The sequence below is a fragment of the Podarcis filfolensis genome, assembly GCF_964270895.1.
Source record: "Podarcis filfolensis genome assembly, chromosome: 12".
Lineage (NCBI taxonomy): Eukaryota > Metazoa > Chordata > Lepidosauria > Squamata > Lacertidae > Podarcis > Podarcis filfolensis.
Genome location: NC_139614.1, coordinates 8,721,351 through 8,740,156, shown reverse-complemented (window position 1 = coordinate 8,740,156; position 18,806 = coordinate 8,721,351). Strand labels below are relative to the sequence as shown.

Below are 18,806 nucleotides of genomic sequence, written 5' to 3'. Positions count from 1 at the left end.
TGCCCATGGTGGCTGGGGCCAAGGGCCAAAGTAGGCAGAGCAGCAAATGTCAGTTTCACCTTTGTGCAGTAGGCTAGTTTCTACAGACACTCCTCTCTAACCTCCACCCAGAGGCATTACCAGAGTTCACAGGTACATTCCAACCAGGCAAAAAGACACAGAGTCCAAAGCAAAGCCAGTGAGAGGCATGTAGGGAGAGGAGGCATGGCCTGGGAGAGTTCTGATACAGCGTGCTGCAGAGTTACCGTGTTTTTTTGCTCTATAGGACGCACTTTTTCCCCTCCAAAAATTAAGGGGAAATGTGTGTGCGTCCTATGGAACGAATGCAGGCTCCTTGGCTTCAGAAATAGCAACGCGAAGCCTCCGAAGTGCAGAGGGAGCGCTCCCTCCGCGCTCCGGAGGCTTCGCGTTACTTTCGCTGAAGCCTGGAGAGTCTGGTCTTTGAGGCCTTCGCGCTGCTCCCCGACCTGGTCTTTGAGGCTGGCGGTGGGGGAAAGCAGTGCTTCCCCCCACCGCCAGCCCCACAAGCTCCGGGGGCAGTGGGAAGGCGGCATGCCGCCTTTGCGCTGCTCCCTGACCAGGTCTTTGAGGCTTTTCCCTGAGGAGGGAGAAGACTGGCCGCATCAGTCCCTTCTCCTTCCTCATAGAAAAGCCCGCAGGAGCCGTGCGCTCCTTAAAGGGTGTGCGGCTCCTGTGGGCTTTTGCGGGAGATGGGGGAATTCCTGTCCATTGCTCCCAGAACTGGGGGGGGTCATATTTTTTTCCTTGATTTCCCCCTCTGAAAATTAGGTGCGCCTGATGGTCAGGCGCGCCCTATGGAGCGAAAAATACGGTATATTTGGCTCCAGCGTCTGACCTTCCCCATCCCTGATGCAGAGGTTGCAAGGCTCAGAATGCCATAAAGAAAGTGACGGGCAAATAAACTTAATCAAAGTTTATGAGTAAGAAGCTCTAAGGCGTGGGTTTCAAATGAATGCAGAGGTCACAAACCAAGGTGAGGTCTCAGGTGACAAATCTGGGGTGCCATTCCGAGTAAGAAACAGAACTGACCCTGGAGCACACACAAAATTAGTAGCGTTTCTGTATTCTGCAAGTCACATTGAAACAAATAAGAGTTTACCAAGTGCACTAGCACTGTGAGCTTCCCAGTAGATTTGGGCCCATATTGATCAGTGGGAGCAGTTAGCATTTAGATTTTTCCATCACAGGCACCAGAATGTCTCGGGCCTTCCTTGAATGAACTGAAAGTCAAAGATGAGGAGCAAGATATCGGTTGCCCACGTCTTGGCAAAATTAAAAGTAGTCACTGCACAAGCCTGGGACCCCTCAAGTCATCCAGTGAGTGCCCATTTGGACATTAGCATCCCTGGTCCTATAATGACATTCTGAACCCTTACAACACATTGTGGGTTTGTTGTTATGTTTCTTACTGTTTATTTGATCCATTGTGAGCTACTTTGAGCCGAGTTTTGCAGAAAACTGGCATACAAATAAACAGGTAGTGCTGATAATGATCACATTGGCTCTCTTTCCAGATGTTCAGCAGAGACCTGGTTCCCGGACTTGGACCCTCCACTGAACATCTGTTTTGGTCCACGGCCCAGGTGGATTACTTAGTTTCCATCTTGAAAGGATAAGCAATATTTTTCAAGGAGGAGGAGGAACACTTTTAACGTCCTATCTTTTCTCCCTGCTTATCTGTGTTTCAATTATTTTGCAGCTTGTGGCAACAAGGTTGACCCTGTCTATGAAACACTTCGCTTTGGAACTTCCTTAGCCCAGAAAATGAAGAAAGGCAGTTCTGGGAGCAGCTCAGATTCACCGAAAAGGAACTCGGTAAGTGTGCTGTTTGAGATTGTTGCCAATTTTTTCCATATTATACCCACCTACTTTCCCCAGAAAGGACTTGGGTGCCTGGTTACGTGCCACTTCTTACTATTAGTTACTAAACCTCTTCTGCAGGCACCTGATTTCTTTGGGAATGATATATACTGCTTCACTGCCTGTACCTTGGTTGGTAATTTAACACTCTCTAATAAAAAAATAAAGATCTGAGCATCTCCATTCATAATCACTCTGCCTGACACAGTGCTGATGGTGGCTTTTCAAACAGTGCCACCAATTTATAAGGGGTTCATAGTAGGCAAAAAAAGAAGACAAACCCTTGCCCCAATTTTAAAATATTGGAAAAGATGGACAGCAGAAGAAAGGTACAGGCAATGATAGTAAATAACAGGAAGCCAGCAAGAATGGGAGAGGCAATGGCAAGGAGGTGTTGATGTGAACAAATGCAGCTATTTGCACTCAGGGTTTTAGACTAAAAGGTTTGTGGAAATGAGGAGGCATATGATAAAGAGAACGAGGTAAAGGTAAAGGGACCCCTGACCATTAGGTCCAGTCGCAGACGACTCCAGGGTTGCAGCGCTCATCTCGCTTTATTGGCCGAGGGAGCTGGCGTACAGCTTCCGGGTTATGTGGCCAGCATGACTAAGCCACTTCTGGCGAACCAGAGCAGCGCACAGAAACACCGTTTACCTTCCCACCGGAGCGGTACCTATTTATCTACTTGCACTTTGACGTGCTTTTGAACTGCTAGGTTGGCAGGAGCAGGGACCAAGCAACGGGAACTCACCCTGTTGCGGGGATTCGAACCGCCGACCTTCTGATTAGCAAGTTCTAGGCTCTGTGGTTTAACCAACAGCGCCACCCGCATCCCAAGAGAATGAGAGGCATCACCATATAGTTGCTCCGGGATAGAATTCCATGCATAAGGGGCAGCAATTGAGTAAGGACAGAATAATTTAAGATGTGAGATCTTCAGGTGGGTGAGGATGGTAGAGTTGATGGAACAGCACTGCCATCAGAAACCCCACACTAGTGGGCTTTGACGCAAATTCCACAGAATAAAAATCCACCCTCAATAGAATCTGGCTGGCATAGCCAGCAGAATGAAACAAAAGAACAGTCTTTAAATGACTCTGTAAGGGAGAGAGAAACAGAAACAGAACAGATGGGAAATCCCATTTTATGGGTTTGATTTAGAACACTGATAGGAAAACAAGGCCAGAACTATTTTTGATAATTATGGGGAAGCCAACAGTCTCAAAACACTTGAGATGCTTACTTCTGCAAAAGGGATTCACTGTGCGCTGCCCAGGTAGGATTCTGAATGATCACCTGCATTTCTATTTAAAAAAACCAAAAAACAAAAGCTTGGACCTACTATAGGATCACAGTGCTGGGGTCATGCAAAGCACATGACTGCTTTAAAAATATTATTTCAGCAAACCTACCCTTACATGTAATTTTGTTATGTACACTTATTTTTTAATTCTGTTGATTTTTTGTCTATTTTAGTAATTTTTATGTGTATACTTATTTTTAGACCTTACTAATTTTATTGTGTTTCAGTAAATATTTTATTGAACATTTTGTTAAATAAATGAAATAAAACTGGCTTGTCTAATAATCACCTGGCAGAGGACTGAGAGGATCTCTGAGTTGTCATCCCACTCTCCTGCCTGTGTTGAACTTCTCTTCTACTCTTGAATTTTGGTATTATAAAACATGCATAGACTCCCCAGGGTTGGTACAGCATTAGCCCCTGAAAGCCCCTGAGACACCAAACCCCTGAGCCAGCCCTTCCGTGGGTAGCCCACTGCCTCTACCGCCAGTGGAGAAGTGGCTCCAACACTGGCACCTATTTTGCGCCAGATATTGCAGAGCGCACAAGAGTTGACCCAAAATCTGCAAGATCTCACCCAAAATTGGCACCAGTGCTGGGAGCAGAGGCAATGGTGCAGGCGGCACAGGCGGCAGCAGCCGGTAGGGTGGCACCTCATTTCACCTTAAGCGGCAAAATGGGACCCACCACCCTTCACACACAAACACACTTCTTAATCTCCAGTAGTGTTTGGAGGGGTGAATAGCTGGCCTGTGCATTCTTTAGCATTTCAACATGGCAGCAGTGGCAAGGCTGGATTCGCCTTCAAACTAAATACGCTCTAGAGCAGGGTCTCTGTTAAACTGCAAGCCCTAAATCCTCTGAAATTGCCTTTGTGTCAAAAAAAAAATGTGTTGTGCTCCATGAACTTGGCTACTTTGAAATTCCCTACAGCTTCCCATAAGATGGGTAGATTTCAAGAATACACTGCGCAGGGCAAATATCTTTAACTCTATATTCCTAAGTACTAATCCATTTCTATCTACTTACACCACAAGCTTTAATACTTTGAAATAGGAGAGATAAGCAGAAGAGTAACACATATACAACTGTGGAAAACAGACAGGGGATTCCTAACTTTCAAGTTCCTCCAAATGCAAACCAATTGTACACTTAGGTTCATTCTTTGGCACGGCCTCTGCTGGTGTTCACTGCTGTTAAGGCATTGAAAATGAACCTCTCTAGTGACCAGTGAATGTTGAAATAGAGGCCCAAATGGTGTCTCTGGGCAGACTCCATCACCAGCCACCCAGTTTACAGTTCCTCAGGAGTAAGCGTGTACTTGTGTCTTCCATTGGGAAGAGCTGCTGTTCTGCAGGAATTCCACGGCTGCTAACATTGCTGCTATTCCACTAAACTCATCTACATGGAGACTTTTGCGTATTCCTAGAGAAATGGCCCTATTATAAACCCTCACAACTTATGAATGTTGTGTTTCCCCAAAGCAAATGCTAGCTTTGTTCAAACGTTGTGATCTTTCCTCTTCGTTTCTTTAGCTTGTCCACAGACCAGAATTTCCACAAATGTAATTGTTTCTTGTCAAATCAGTAAAGCTTTCTGTTAAGTAATAAATGATTACTCAAGCATGCAAAACAGGAACATATTGCCAGCTTGCCTTGAAATTTTGATCAGATGGGGAGTGGGTGTAAGTACAGAATGCAATACGTCGTGGGATTTACTCCTTGGCAAGTCAGGCTGTCAAGTAGTGGATTACGCATAAGTGTGTAGTACTTAAAACCACCGTCTTATTTGGAAGAAAACACATGAACTTCAGATCACTTGAGCGTGGGATTTCAGGATCCATGAAGGTATAGAGCAGGCATGGCCAAACTTGGCCCTCCAGATGTTTTGGGACTACAACTCCCATCATCCCTAGCTAACAGGACCAGTGGTCAGGGATGATTGGAATTGCAGTCCCAAAACATCTGGAGGGCTACGTTTGGCCATGCCTGGTATAGAAGGACCTTTTAAGCCACCACTTGTTATTTTAAATCACTGTGATAAGACACACATTGATGGTGACGATTTTAATTTCTATGCTACCTTTCCGCTTCGATGTGTCCAAAGCTGCCTACAACACAGCAGTGATGCAAGATCAAGACAATGTATCGTCATTGCAATAAACAGTTCTGGCAACCAATCCCTTTCAAATATAGCAATCCAAGCAATGGTTTCATTTCAGTAATATTAACAGTGATATCCAACACCTTCCTAACAGCACTAGCCTTTGGGTCCCTGGAACTGTTCCTAAGACCTGTCAGTTCAATCAGTCACAATGGAGAGGCAGCTTACAAGTAAACAGACATGGGACAGAACTGTTCAGCATCTACTGTGTATGCATCTATCAACCTCTACCTCTGTCCAAAAGCCAGTACCCGATAATTTGTCAAGTTCTGATGTGACCACAAAAAAGAACCTAGAATGAGACTGTGCAGGCAAGGGGGTGGAGCTATGCAAATGAAGTGATGTGCAGGTGAGCAGGTGGACTTGATTCTCAACAGATGCAGTCAGTGCAATCTAGACTCCAGGGAACACCTTTTAGATCCCAGAGCATACCCTTTTAGGGAAAGGACAGAAATAAGGCACATGGTTGCAGTAGTGCAAAACCTGTCCGCTTCCCCAGGCACCAGATGGCTCAGGCCCCAATGTGCAAATAGTAGAGAGAGACACTATACTCTCCAGAAGTCTTGCAGGATCTCCCTTCATGTGCGCTTCCTGTCATAAATACATTTTGTTGCATGATAATTTATGTTGTGCTCCTTGCTAGTTGTTGCTGAGATGATGGAATTATAATCTACTGCATATGTAAACTCCAAAAACCACATGTCCTTTTCCCTTAACTCCATTTTCCTCTCCTGTGTAAACAAAGAGCCCTGTTTGAATTAGATTCAGCATCTAGGTCTACAACGCATCTCAAATGTCCTGCTATTCTCCCATCAAATATTTGAACTCTGCCTCTCAATAACATTTTGTCATCAGTGTTGACACTTCCTGATTCCTTCCACACCCACCACCAAGCTGTTGCCATGTGCTTCAATCTCTTGCGCGTCTATTTCTCATTTTTGCTCATTTTCACGCTTTCAAACCCCTTCTCCTCCTTTCTTACAGACATCGGATTTGGCAGAAGTTCCCGAGGAAGGTGATAGTCCTGGAAGCGTATTGGACGTAAACAGGAAACGCAGCAATAGTGGTACGTGCACAGCTCAGGTGTTCAGTGGCCCCCAAACAATCTTCAAACCAAGGGGAAATAATTATAATCCCCATTAAATGTTTTCAGATCCCTGTTTATCATTCACCTGTTCTACCTTTAAAAGAAACTGTTGCCTGTGGGATCTACCTGACTTGGCCTTGTATGAGTGAGTTGTTGACAGATCTGACTGTGCGTGCCCCAACAAACACCAGGGGGACATTAACCATTCCTTTGAACAGCATTGGATTTCTTTACAGTCAGAAGCTCAGCACATAAATTATATACCAGGTACTCCAAAATGTTCCTCTTAGAATATTTACTGAATTGCCCATGCTGTCTGCACAGACCTTTTGTCATGTTCCTGAAGTTCCCATGTCCCCAAGGCTTCTGGTATGCAGGCATATGAAAAGGAATATACTTCAGGGCCAATGTTCTATTTTTTTTTTTTTTTAAATAATTTTTATTACGTTTCTTTTCATAATTTTGACAATTCAATACAATACAGAAAAACCCAAATACAAGAAACAATTTTTGATTTTTTTAACAAAAAAGAAAACCATTGGACTTCCCCACACCTTCCAGATCTGCGTTCTTTGTAGTAGCAATATCAGCAATTTGTTACCTTATTTCAAACCTTGTTGGAACTTTCCATTATTATGTACCCATATTCAGTATATTGTATCTTAACTTTGTTACCTTTTAAAATAAACATAAAATGTTTGATTCACATTGACTTCTTTTCTCATTTGTCATTAATTTTACCATTTGCTTAATCATATTTGCTAAAGCGTAACCTTTCCAAAAACATGCACTGTCTTAAAGTTCATACAGCTTATAGTATTTTTGCAAATAGTCTTTAAATTTTTTCCAATCCGCCTCGACTGATTCTTCATCCAAATCTCGGATTCTGCCGGTCATTTCTGCTAGTTCCATATAGTCCATCAACTGCGTCTGCCATTCCTCCAACGTGGGTAAATCTTGTGTCTTCCAATTCTTTGCGATGAGTATTCTTGCTGCTGTGGTAGCATACATAAACAAAGTTCTATCTTTCTTTGACACTTTCTGGTCTACCATGCCCAGCAGGAAGGCCTCTGGTTTCTTGGGAAAGGTATACTTAAATACTTTTTTCAGTTCATTGTAAATCATTTCCCAGAAGGCCTTCACTTTTGGGCAGGTCCACCAGAGATGAAAAAATGTCCCTTCTGCCTCCTTACATTTCCAACATTTGTTATCAGACAGGTGATATATCTTAGCTAGCTTGACTGGGGTCATGTACCACCGGTATAACATTTTCATAATATTTTCTTTCAGGGCACTACATGCCGTGAATTTTATCCCGTAGTTCCATAACCTTTCCCAGTCTTCAAACATAATGTTATGTCCGACATCCTGTGCCCATTTTATCATGGCAGATTTAACTGTCTCATCCTGTGTATTCCACTTAAGCAGCAAGTTGTACATTCTCGATAATACCTTAGTTTTTGGTTCTAACAATTCTGTCTCCAATTTCGATTTTTCCACTTGGAAACCAACTTTTTTATCCAATTTAAAAACCTCTTGAATTTGAGCATAGTGTAACCAATCTCGCACCTTATTTTTTAGTTTATCCTTACTCTGCAGTTTCCAGTTGTCTCCAATTTTTTCGATTATTTCCCAATATTTCGGCCAATAGGCCTCCATATTGGGTCTTTTTCGAGCCTTGGCCTCCACTGGTGATAGCCACCTCGGGGTTTTACTCTCTAATAAGTCCTTATATTTCATCCAGACTGCAAAAATTGATTTTCTGACAATATGATTTTTGAACAGTTTATGAACCTTAACCTTGTCGTACCATAGATATGCATGCCAACCAAAAGCATTATCAAACCCTTCCAGATCCAGGACATCAGTGTTTTCTAACAAAAACCAATCTTTCAACCAGCAGAAGGCTGCAGATTCATAATATAACCTCAAGTCCGGCAGGGCAAACCCTCCTCTTTCTTTCGAGTCAGTTAGTATTTTAAACTTTATTCGAGGCTTTTTGCCCTGCCAGACAAACCCAGATATATCCTTCTGCCATTTTCCAAAACATTCCACTCTGTCCACGATCTGTAGGGTCTGAAACAAAAATAACATTTTCGGCAATACATTCATCTTTATAGCTGCTATTCGACCCAACAAGGAAAGTTTCAATCTTGACCAAATTTCTAAGTCCTTCTTAATTTCCGACCAACATTTTTCATAATTGTCTTTAAATAAGTTCAAATTTTTGGAAGACAAATAGATCCCTAGGTATTTCACCTTTTTAACCACATTTAATTCTGTTTCTCTCTGAAACCCCTCTGTTTCTGTAGATGTCAAGTTTTTGGCCAAAACCTTAGTCTTTTGTTTGTTCAACTTAAATCCTGCAACCCGACCAAACTCATGAATAAGTTCTAAAACTCTTTTTGTACTGGGTTCTGGCTCCTGTAATGTCAAAACTAAGTCATCTGCAAAAGCTTTCAGTTTATATTGTTTCACTCCGACCTCTATCCCTTGTACCAACCGGTCCTCCCTAATCATGTTCAATAGCACCTCCAGGACTGAAATGAATAAAAGAGGGGATAGAGGGCACCCTTGTCGTGTCCCTTTTTCAATTTTAAATTCCTCCGTCACCACATTGTTCACTATTAATTTAGCTTTCTGTTCTGAATAGATTGCTTCTATTCCATTTTCAAACCCCCGTCCCACTCCCATCCCTTCCAAATTTTTCTTCATAAACTTCCAAGATATATTATCAAATGCTTTCTCCGCATCAATGAAGATTAAAACCGCCCTTGTGTTCCTATTGGTTTGCAATAGTTCCAAAATGTCAATGATGTTTCTGGTATTTCCATATAAATGTCTACCAGGGAGAAAGCCAGCTTGGTCCTTGTGAATTACTTCATTTAAGACCTTTTTAAGTCTGCTTGCTAAAATGTCTGCAAATATTTTGTAATCCACATTCAGGAGTGAGATGGGACGGTAGTTCTTAAGCTGGGTCTTTTCAGATTCTAGCTTGGGTATCAATGTGATGAATGCTTCTTTCCACGTTTCCGGTGCCCTCTTCCCCTCCATGATCTGGTTGCATACCTCCATCAAAGGCTGTGTCAAGTAGTCCTTCAAAGTCTTGTAGTATTTGGAGGTAAGCCCATCCGGGCCTGGAGATTTGCCAAGTTGCATATTCTGAATGGCACCTTCAATTTCCTGTTGAGTTATTTTACAATTCAAGATTGATCTTTTATCTTGGGTTATTTTTGGTAGTCCATTTATCCTTAAAAATTGATCTATCTCCAACTCTTTCTGAGGCCCTTGTGCATAAAGTTCTTTGAAGTATCTGTGGAAGCACTTCCTGATTTCTTCTGGTTTCTGAACCATTCTTCCTTCAATCTCTAGATTTGTCACTGTATTTAACTTTTGTCTTTTTTTCAGCTGCCAAGCTAGCAGCTTTCCACATTTGTTTGCTGATTCAAACGATCTTTGCTTCATCTGTTTGATTTTCCATTCAATCTCTTGATTTATCAGTTTAGAGTATTGTGCTTGATGGAATTTGATTTCTCTCAGCACTTCCTTTGACTTGGGATTGGTTCTCAGTTTCTTCTCACCTTGATATATTTTCTCCAATATTTTATCCTTCTTTCCATTCCAGAGCTTTTTCTTGATTGTATTTTGTTGTATCAGAAACCCTCTCATAACGGCTTTACTTGCGTCCCAGATCATTCTTTTTTCAACTGTAGTGTTCAGGTTGATTTCAAAATAGTCCTTTAACGTTTTTTGGGCCTTTTTCACAATCTCTTGATCTCTTAATAAGGTGTCATTCATTCTCCATCTGAAGGAACCGGTTTGGGTAAGTCTAAGTTCTAGTTTCAAAGCATTGTGGTCGGAGCATGTTTTTGGGCAGATTTCCACCTTTCTAGTCTTGGGTGCCAGCCCTCTAGATGTCCAGATTTGGTCGATCCTTGTCCATGACAGGTGGGCCTCAGAGAAGAAAGTTCCTTCTTTACCTAGGGGGTCTTTTGTCCTCCATATATCAATCAGATCCAAATTGTCAATCAGTTCAAAGAATGTTTTAGGCAGTCTGCCATCTGATGTTAAGTTTTGATTTTGAGACTTATCCATATGTGTAGATACCACTCCATTCATGTCTCCCATCATTATGATGTTGTTGTAGTCCATATAGTCCAACATGGTCTCATGCAGCTTCTTAAAAAATTCTGATTTCCCGTCATTTGGCGCATATATTCCTAATATCAAAATTTTTTCTCCTTGTGTCTGGATTTCAATCGCCAAGATTCTTCCTTGCTCATCTTTAAATACAAATTTTGGTGCCAGGCTCTCCTTGGCATATATCACCACGCCTCTTTTCTTAACCTTGTCTGATGAAATAAATTCTTGGCCTAGTCTTTTGTTAACTAAGACTTTTCTGTGAAGCCTGGTCACATGGGTTTCTTGTAAACAAATAATGTCCAATTGTTCTTTCTTCAATATGTGAAATATTTTCCTTCTTTTTTCCGGAGAATTTCCGCCATTTATATTCCAACTAAGTAGCTGCAGAGACATCCTGTACTGTTTTGTTACACCTAGAGTGGTGTATCTTCTGGTCCCGAGGGTGTAGGGCCTGCTCCGCCTCCAGGCGGAATCCCAGCTTGTGGTAGAGGACAAAGTGCTGCTGCTTCTTTTTGGAGATCTTCACCGTGATCGTGCAGGAACTTTTGTAAATCCTCTGGTGTTTTTATCTTTACCTTCTTCTGCTTGTAAGTAAATGATAACCCTTGTGGAAACTCCCACCTATAACGAATTGTGTTGATTCTCAGCAGTCTTGCCAGTTCTGAATAAGTGGTTCTCAAGTCCAATAACTGTTTTGGGATGTCTCGGTAAATTTCCACCCTTTTATCTTGTATCACCAATGTATTTGCGAAATGTAGGCCTAATATTTTGTCTCTCTCTTCCCTTGATCTCAAAATTATCAAACAATCTCTGGGTCTGTCCTTCCTTACCAATCTTCCCAGCCGAAAAGCTGACACTATTTTAAAGTCAGTTTCTTCCTTAATGCCCCAGAATTTTGAAAATTCTGTTGTCAAAAATCCAATTAAATCTTCTTGTTCAATTTCTGGGATTGCTCTTAATCTGAGGTTATTCTCACGATTTTTCAATTCCACCATCGAGAGGTAGGCTTGTTGTTCACCAATTTGTTTATGCAAAGGTTTAACTTCACCTCTAACTTCCTCGACCTCTTTTCTAGCTGCCGTTGCAATTTGAACAGCTTCCCCAGCCAAATTACGGTTTTCTTGTGTAGCTCCTTGCAATTTTTCAATTGCTTGTGTATGCTGGGAAACCTGATCTGTCAATTTCTGGATCGAAGATGTAGCTTGGTCAATTTTTGATGATTGGTTGTCAACCTTTTGATTTAAAGCTGCCAACTGCTCCAAGATTTGTTTCAGAACTCCCTCAGATGCTCCTGCTGCCATATCTTCCTCTGCTGGAATTTTAGACTTTTCGGCTTCTGCCTTTTGTACGCCCAGCACCGCTGGAACTGATGATCTGCGTCCCTGAGTCAAAGTTGTTTGTACAAGCTGTGCCTGCTTTTTTTCCTTTTCCTTCTCCTTAGCTTCCTTGGCTTTGGCTGCTCTTGTCTTTCCTGTACCACTCATCAGTCAATGTTCAAGGTCAAATTGTTATTGTCCCATGGGAAAGACAGATCCAATTTAAAAACAATCCAGTGAGAGAGAGTAAACATAAAAAGCTGTTCCCAGGCCTTATATTCCCAAAATCCTCTAGGGGGAGTACCACCAAAATTTCAAAAAGAAGAAGGCAACTTTTCCGCCATTAAAGTCCCCTGTATGTTAAAAAACAGAAATGCAATAGTCCCAAATGGTAATAAACAAGTCCTGCAGAGTACTTTAAACTTTTAACAAAGTTTCAAAAAGGTGCCTACAATTTGTATCCAGTCCAGCTTGTTAAAGCTCAAAAGCTCAAGGGTATCCATACGTCTGTAAAAGTTTGTAACAATTTGTAACAGTTCCGCAGTTAAACAGTTTCCCCTCCAGCAGCCCGACGATTTGGAATTTAGCTTTGAATGATCTTACTGGGGAGGATCGCTCCAATTTTCCTTTTAAAAAATTGCTCACAAATAAGTCTATCTTTTCTCGTTAACAGTCACTTCTGAAAGTGCATGAAAGTCCCTCTTTAAAACATCCCTTTTCAGCCGCTTTTCGCTTCTCTGATCCCTTGCTTTGATCTTGTAAGCAGCTCCGGGAGGCGGACTTCCTTTTTAACGTCTCCCGGTTACAGCCAAAATTTTTTTTCAAGAATTTACTGCCGAATTTAACGTCCTTACTCACGGGTTTGTTGTTTCAGTCGAATCTTTAAAGGAAGAAAGGTCGGCGCTCATCTGCAACAGCTGCGCGGCTTCACTCCCGCAGAAAGAGCGATGAACTCACAGCACCGCTACCCCTCTTTCACTCCGGAGCCCCTTACGGGGTTCCTTTCGCGATTTCGGGGTCGCTCCAGGTGCCCGCCGAGTCCCACGGCCACGAGCTCACTCTGCTCGTGGTTTTTCTTGATGGGTCGTCGCTGTGCCGCAGCGAAACGACCCTTTCCTGCGGAGCCCCTCTTCAGACTAGAAGAGGACCGCCATTACAGTTTCGCGCCGCCTCCGGAAGTCCAGGGCCAATGTTCTAGTTCAGTGGCTTATTAACCATACTTACTCTGCACTTTCCAGGCACTTTAAAGCTCTGTGTCAAAGTGCTCTCTCTCTGTGCAGCTTTCCCTGCGAAAACCCGCTCTTTAAAGTTGAATTGGAGCAAACAACAATCTGCGGAAAACCCAAATTGCCGTACTTTGCACTTCAGCTTTAAAAAGCAGGTCTTTGCAGGGAAACCTCTGGAGGAAAAAAAAAGTGCTCAGACCTGGAGCTTGTGGAAAGAGCTGTGGCTTGAAAGCAGGGCAAAAGTGCAGATAAGCCCAGTACAAGGGCATATCCTATGTCATATAACTTAGGTGAATCTTGGGATTTGGTTTGTGTGAAGCAGTCACCCTTGCTGTCTGGTGCACCCCTGTCTTCACCCACTGTAAGTAATTTTTCTATAGACTGCACAGTTTGTGCATGAGTGTAGACACATGTAGGGGGGGGACCCCTGACCATTAGGTCCAGTTGTAGATGAATCTGGGGTTGCAGCGCTCATCTCGCTTTATTGGCCAAGGGAGCTGGCGTACAGCTTCCGGGTCATGTGGCCAGCATGACTAAGCCACTTCTGGCGAACCAGAGCAGTGCACGGAAACGCCGTCTCCTATGCAAATATGAAATCCAGTCTACAAATGATAAATAGGGATTGGGACAGAATGGAGATTCCATGGCAGATCTCTTAGGAAAATTGCTCCATCTAGCTGAGTGTATTATACACTGACTTTTCTCAACCGTTCCTGGAGACAACAGGAATGGAACCAGGGACCATCAAGGCAGATGCTCCAACACTGAGCCACAGTCCTCCTCTTGTTTCTTATGTCTAACATTTTTGCAAGACACATCATGTGGCCCAATGGAGTTCAATATTCAGTGCAGGGGAAGGCAGCCTACAAATGTTGATTTCTGGTCTTTTTGGCTACGTGAGAAAATTCCATCTTCCTTAGCTCAAAGCCATACTGTAGTGGATCAGATACTAAAATAAATTTAGTTTGTGTAATTTTCAAGATCCTCTTGCACGTGAGCATCATTTCCATTTTGTTTATTTTTTAAAATCTCCCAGCAAGAGTTGTTACATGAGCCAATTACTGGGGGGTATTCAATAATGAGGCTGGTCAGGCAGGTGTTCATGGCCGCAGAAAAGCTGTATTTGCCACCACATGTGGCAAGAAGTCATCCAGCATTACAAAGAGCTAATGGAAACATTTCACACCAGAGACACAGTATGCAACTGCCTTTGATTATGGAACTGTTCTTTGAGATGACAGGTTGGTGCTATTAATAGTGTGGGTGCTATTCATAGACGCTATTAATAGCTGCTGCAGTACTTTGCATATAAAACCCCAAGCAGGATTTAGCACTACTAAGGATTCACCAGTGGTGGAGATGTAGAGTCGAGATGGCTAAGAGCAACGTGATGACAACTGACGATCACATGTGGATGTGGACAATCCCACATACCCATTAAAGGCTTACAGAAATGTCAGTAGGAGCACATCAAAGTCAACTGCTTTGCTATTTCATTTGCAGAAGGTGCAGCGCATTATGAGCGAAGTTTCAAAATGACAAAATGAAAGCAGAAAGATAATAGCATTGGAATAAAAGAAACACGTGAAACAAATGGCTGGCTTGTTTGGCAGCTAGGATTTTGGTCCTAATATTTGTTGTCCCCTTAATTACAGTGTTCACATACTCAGTAAATGGTACCGCGGACTTTGGAGATGAACCGAAGAAAATAAACTCCATGCTACAGGTGATTTTTTTAATGTGACAATAAAGCTGCAATTTTGTACCTACTTTCCTGGGAGTAAGCCCCATGGGATTCAATGGGACCTACATTTAAGTAGGCATGGATATAGACTGTGCTGTAACAAAGCCGAAATTAAATTTCACATTCCTATGAAGAAGGTGGTTTTTACATATAGGGCAGTTTGGGATCACATAGTAGCAAAGTGACTCCTATGAGCATCTATGAATGAGGCCTTAGTTATGCCCATGACAAAGTGATTAACAGATTCTAAAGCATGGAGCCCACTGCCAAAATCCAGAAATCTGGCAGCTTGTTAATTCTGTTTCAAAATTAGTCTAGAGACCGCGAAATAATAGATTTTCCTCATTTGGGTTCTCCATCCAGAAGCCGAGTTAAGATAAACACGGCAGTATATTTGGCTCAAACTTGACTATTACTCCCAATTGCTGTATAAACAAAACCACTCTACATCAAATCAGTACCTCATTTTCAGAGTGCATGTGGTTGAATTTGTCTACAGCTTTGTTCTATACATAACGCTACTGTTAAAGAACAGATTCCAATATCTCCTCTTCTTTCTTTTTTTCCATGCCAAAGGGATCTCTCAGTAAAGACGCAGTACAGACAAATGCCTATGTTGCCTTGTACAAATTTGTACCACAAGAGAACGAAGACTTGGAAATGAGGTAGACTTGTGTATTTTATTAATGGGAATTGGGAAGAATGCAGATCTGACCTGCTGTGTAGATGTGTTCATGTAACAGCAGGGCCAAGCCAGCCCAAAGGCCACAATTCCTCGAGGGGAACGCCAATAATGAGCAGAACGCCAAAGGAAAAAGTAGGTAGGGACAGAAGCCAAAGTGGACAGAGCGAGAGTAAATTCATGCAGTAGGCTGTATTCCAGCCACGCTTTCTACAGACACGTCTCTCTCCATCTTCCAGACAAGGAAAGCAAGAGGTATTATCAATGTTCAAGGACCCATTCCTGCCAGGAAAAACACTTAAGGAGCGCTGGTGTGAGTTGTGGCCTTCAAGGAGGTTAGTGAAGGCTGAATTGAGAGGCTAGATAGCATCCCTCTCTACCTCTGCAGCTATTCAGGCTCCATCCACCACAACATCCCTGGACAATTTATTCACAGCATGTAAAAAAACAGAACCTCCAGGACAATACATGACTGTGTGGCAAAAAGGGATTGGTTAGATAAAAATAAATGTTTTTTTTTAAAAAAAAAGTCTATTTTGTGAAGTTACAGGCTGTCACTCAGGGCATCCTTCTTCACCAAAAATGACAAGACAAATGAATCCAAGAGAGCCACATTTTGTGACGATGGTTTCATATACAAATGACCTAACGAAATGCAGAAGTAGATAAACAGCCCCCTTTAAAACTGCCGAAGACTTTCAGGAGGAGACACTTAGGAACAGTGAGGCGGATTGCTTATCCTCTTTCTCTAGCTTCTCCCAACAACTTTTCATTTTGGGGTTTTGTGTTTGGCCTCTGGCTCACGCATCCTGCCACTCTCACAATCCCCATTCCCTGTGCCCAAAGAGCCATTTATCTGCCATCGCAGATGCTTGGGTGTAATGTAAATCCCAGCGCCAAATTAGATAAAATCTTTGTCTTCAGAGCTAGAGTCATCAGGTGAATCACTCTGGCAACTATTCAGCATTAGACTCCAGTCACAGTTGCCACCACCCACCTTGTCCTGCCGCTTCATCACCCCAACCATGGCAGCTGCCACCTCCTGACCAGCTGGAGAAGGAAAATTGGGGCTGAGGAACAAGTCTTGTGGTTGCCTAGTCACCCCCTCCATGCTTCCACCTCCCTTCTTAAATGCTCTCCCATCAAACAGGCCCCAACTCAGACCTCAGACTTTTACTCTTAGCTAGAAATGAGCAACAGGTAGCAGGAAATATGCCAGAGTGTTTTCCTGAATCAAGAAGGTGAAGCAGATGTTTAGCGTTTCAAAAATCTTGATATCAAGGCAGTTCCCCTTGATGAAGAATTCCTCCCCCTCCCCTCCCCCCCCCCAGCAACCAGTGGTATCCATTTTGGCAACCATTTAGGAGAAGGAATTCACCTTTCTTTCCAGTGAGGGGCACTGGCCCAGATAGTTGTTGTTGTTGTTGTTTTCCTAGCATGAACGGTCCCCACCATCACATTTCAACATGTATATTTTTTAATTTCCAAGTGCCCAGCTGTGCTCCTCCCTGACTATAAACAGATTACATGGGGCATACGTGATAAGAGTTTCCCCAACATTTCTTTAACTGACATTTGATGGTGATGACCATGTCAAGAACAAGGTGCTAACCCAAAAACTAGACATGTATGAAGAATGGCGTTTTGGAATTGACACAGGGTCGTCTTTTATTTGTCACTGCTGCTCTAAGTTTGGTTAAACCAACAGGCATATTGGAGGGACTTGGATTTTACTAAAACTTCCTCACGAGGTGCTTAGGAACCTTGCAATAGGGATGCACGTAGATGTGAAAACGACAGGGAAAATGGAGATAACTGTTCTGGATCTAGAGAGGGCATCAAAGGACTAAGTGATTCCTGTCCTCCTAGTGTTAGCTTCTTAACTACGTCCCATCAAAAGCTGTAGGCAAGAGCTGGAGGACCTTTCTCAGCCTGAGGGGTTCTGGGTAACCTCCCACAGGCCAGTGGTGGGCAGGACCAAAAGTAGGAAGAGAAGATGTGGTCTGGGGAGAGTTTTGAGCCCCAGGCAGAGAGACCTGGTGGGCCACATTTGGTTCCCAGGCCTGAGGTTCCCCATCCCTGCCGGCCTAAGTTAATCATGACCAGCTTATTCCATTGGCTTCACAGTGGGAACTTCAGCTGGTTCATTTAGACCAGTAGGTTTGAATCCCAGAATTTGGATAAAACGGACAAATCATCATTAAAGTCACTTTGGGGGACTGAAGAAATTGTGGGATTCATGGGTGATATTATACATGAACAAGCATAACTTTCTATTTTTATTCAAATTATCCTTGGGCTGCTTGCATAAGCTTTACAAAGCAGCTGACAATTTATCGCCATTTAAAACTCAATAAAGCCAGCTAAGAGTAATGTAAATTAACACAGAAAATATTGACATACTGTGCCTTTTAAAATGAAAAGAAAGCTTTAAATGTTTGATGCAGGATTTACCCCCTTTGTATTTTGTTGGAAGCTGCCCAGAGTGGCTGGAGGAACCCAGTCAGAAGGGCAGCGTTTAAGAAATTTATTTTGTTGTTGTCGTCGTTTGGGTTATTGGTGTGTTTTTGTTTTATTATGTATTTTATGTTCTCATTTTGTATTTTCCCTGTTGTGAAGCACCCTGGGATGTTTGGATGAAAAGCAGTGTACAAATCAAATGAATGAATAAATAAAATTTTGCTGAACTGAACTCAAACTCAAACTCAAATGCCCAAATATTCATTTATCTAAACAACGTGTTCCCAATGCTTCTGTCTTCTGATTGTAGGCCAGGAGATAGGATCACACTTCTGGAGGACTCAAATGAAGACTGGTGGAAGGTACGATCACAATTACCCAAGTAATGTGGAAAGAAAGAAAATGAACATTGCACGTGTGTGTTGGTCAGGTTCCTTTGCTTCAGTGTGTTGGAGCAACGTTTTGTGTGCTTAACTCTGGTCTAAGGGAACACTTTTGTTCCTTGGTAGCCGCTCAGTAGCTGATGTAAAGTGGTACTTTACTGGCAGAGTGGACAGTTCCCCCGCACAGAGCACCGAGTCGAGAGGGCACATAATAAATAAATAATAATAATGCCTATATTTATATGGGTATCTACTGAGAATATCGACAAAAAGCAACTGTACCCAAAGGAATTATTGTGAAAATTAGAAATATGGGGGGGGAGGGATTTTGTCCTTGCTCAGGGCGCCATATTACCAAAATCTGGCCCTGTTATTGGCATTCTAAGGAAGCCTTTGCAAGGCACAGCAGCAGCAAGGA

General features: G+C 42.7%; 1 protein-coding gene across 1 annotated transcript in view; it reads left to right on the top strand.

Annotated features, from left to right (window-relative positions):
• Positions 1-18,806, top strand: part of STAC (SH3 and cysteine rich domain) — an 86,167-nt gene that overhangs the window by 59,615 nt on the left and 7,746 nt on the right. Inside the window, exons 5-9 of the mRNA XM_083578168.1 lie at positions 1,721-1,836; positions 6,332-6,413; positions 14,775-14,845; positions 15,440-15,528; positions 18,316-18,367. Coding sequence (XP_083434294.1) covers positions 1,721-1,836; positions 6,332-6,413; positions 14,775-14,845; positions 15,440-15,528; positions 18,316-18,367 — 410 coding nt within the window. The remainder of the gene's footprint in view (positions 1-1,720; positions 1,837-6,331; positions 6,414-14,774; positions 14,846-15,439; positions 15,529-18,315; positions 18,368-18,806) is intronic.